Source organism: Lipotes vexillifer, unplaced genomic scaffold, assembly GCF_000442215.2.
Source record: "Lipotes vexillifer unplaced genomic scaffold, Lipotes_vexillifer_v1.1 scaffold42, whole genome shotgun sequence".
NCBI lineage: Eukaryota > Metazoa > Chordata > Mammalia > Artiodactyla > Lipotidae > Lipotes > Lipotes vexillifer.
Genome location: NW_006783436.1, coordinates 1,750,765 through 1,752,008, shown reverse-complemented (window position 1 = coordinate 1,752,008; position 1,244 = coordinate 1,750,765). Strand labels below are relative to the sequence as shown.

General features: G+C 64.6%; 1 protein-coding gene across 1 annotated transcript in view; it reads left to right on the top strand.

Annotated features, from left to right (window-relative positions):
- Positions 1-298: 298 nt before the first annotated feature.
- RASL11B (RAS like family 11 member B) overlaps positions 299-1,244 on the top strand; it is a 4,573-nt gene continuing 3,627 nt past the window's right edge. Inside the window, exon 1 of the mRNA XM_007456087.1 lies at positions 299-650. Within this exon, the coding sequence (XP_007456149.1) occupies positions 509-650 (142 nt within the window). The 5' untranslated portion in view covers positions 299-508. The remainder of the gene's footprint in view (positions 651-1,244) is intronic.

The following is a 1,244-nucleotide window of genomic DNA, read 5'->3' as shown; positions in this document are numbered from 1 at the left end:
GTCCCGGCGCAACGGAACCCCGGCCCGTGCCCAGCGCCGCCCTCCCCGGCACCGCCCTCCTGGGCGGCCGCCATTGGCTGCGCCGTCGGCTCCGGCCCACCCGTTGCCTCCTGTTGCCGGCTGCCCATTTTCTCCGAGCCTCACGGGGCCCCGCACTGGCTCCGGGCGACCCCAGGGGCGTGCCGCGCGCGGAGCGGCGCCGGGGGCGGGGCCTCGCGCAGGGCGCCCAGGTATTGGCCGCGGGAAACAAGGGGTGGGGCCGGCCCCGGAGAAAACACCGCGCGCGCAGCCCTGCTGCAGTCCCAGCCTGGAACCCGAGCCAGCCTGAGTCTCCCGCCGCGCCCGCTCCGGGGCTTTTTTTCTTTTTCTTTCTTTTCTTTTTTTTTTTTTTTTTTTTTTAATACCGCGGAGCCCCCTGCCCGGTCCACCAGCCCGCTCCTGCGCAGCGCGAGCCTCTTCCTGTCTCGCAGGTCCCGTCCCGCGCGGTGAAGCCCCTGCCGAAGCGGCGATGCGCCTCATTCAGAACATGTGCACTATCGCCGAGTACCCCGCCCCGGGCAGCCTAGCCGCCGCCGATTGCTGCCTGGGGGCGGCGGGCCGCCGCCTGGTCAAGATCGCTGTGGTGGGCGCCAGTGGCGTGGGCAAGACAGGTGAGTCTTAGCGCTCCGGCGAGAACCCGCTTACCTCCGGGGCTGGAGTTGGGCGGCCCCCACTGAGAGTTGCGGTTAAACGAGGCGTGAGGGAGAGGTGGGAGCTGCAGCCTGATCGCCCACCCTCTCCTACTGATCCGCTGCCCCTCGGGAGGGACCTCAGCCATCTTCGTTTCCGCCCTCCTCCTTCATCAGACGAGGGAAACAAACTGCTGATGGCCAGACGACCCTCTACACCACCGACACAACTGGGATTCGAATTTTGGGGTTCTTGAGCCTCTGGCAGTCCCTGGCACAGAAAGGGGAGTTAGTGAACGTAACCTCTCCTGGAGATCTTTAAGGTTAGGAAAGACATTTGTCTGCGGGAAGGCTTAGGTGTGGCTCAGCCGGGCTCCGAGGATGGTGGTGGACCAAATGACCCATCCAGCTGTACAGAGCCATAATTCACGACGCCTTCCAGCCCCCTCCCTGTCGCTGCAGGGTAGGAATTTCACGTGGTGGTCGGCTGGCTTTCTCTGAGAGTTGCTTTCTAGGTTGGGGGAGGGGTGGAGACCAACCTAACTTCTTGTGCCAAGGTTAACTCTCTTTGCCTTC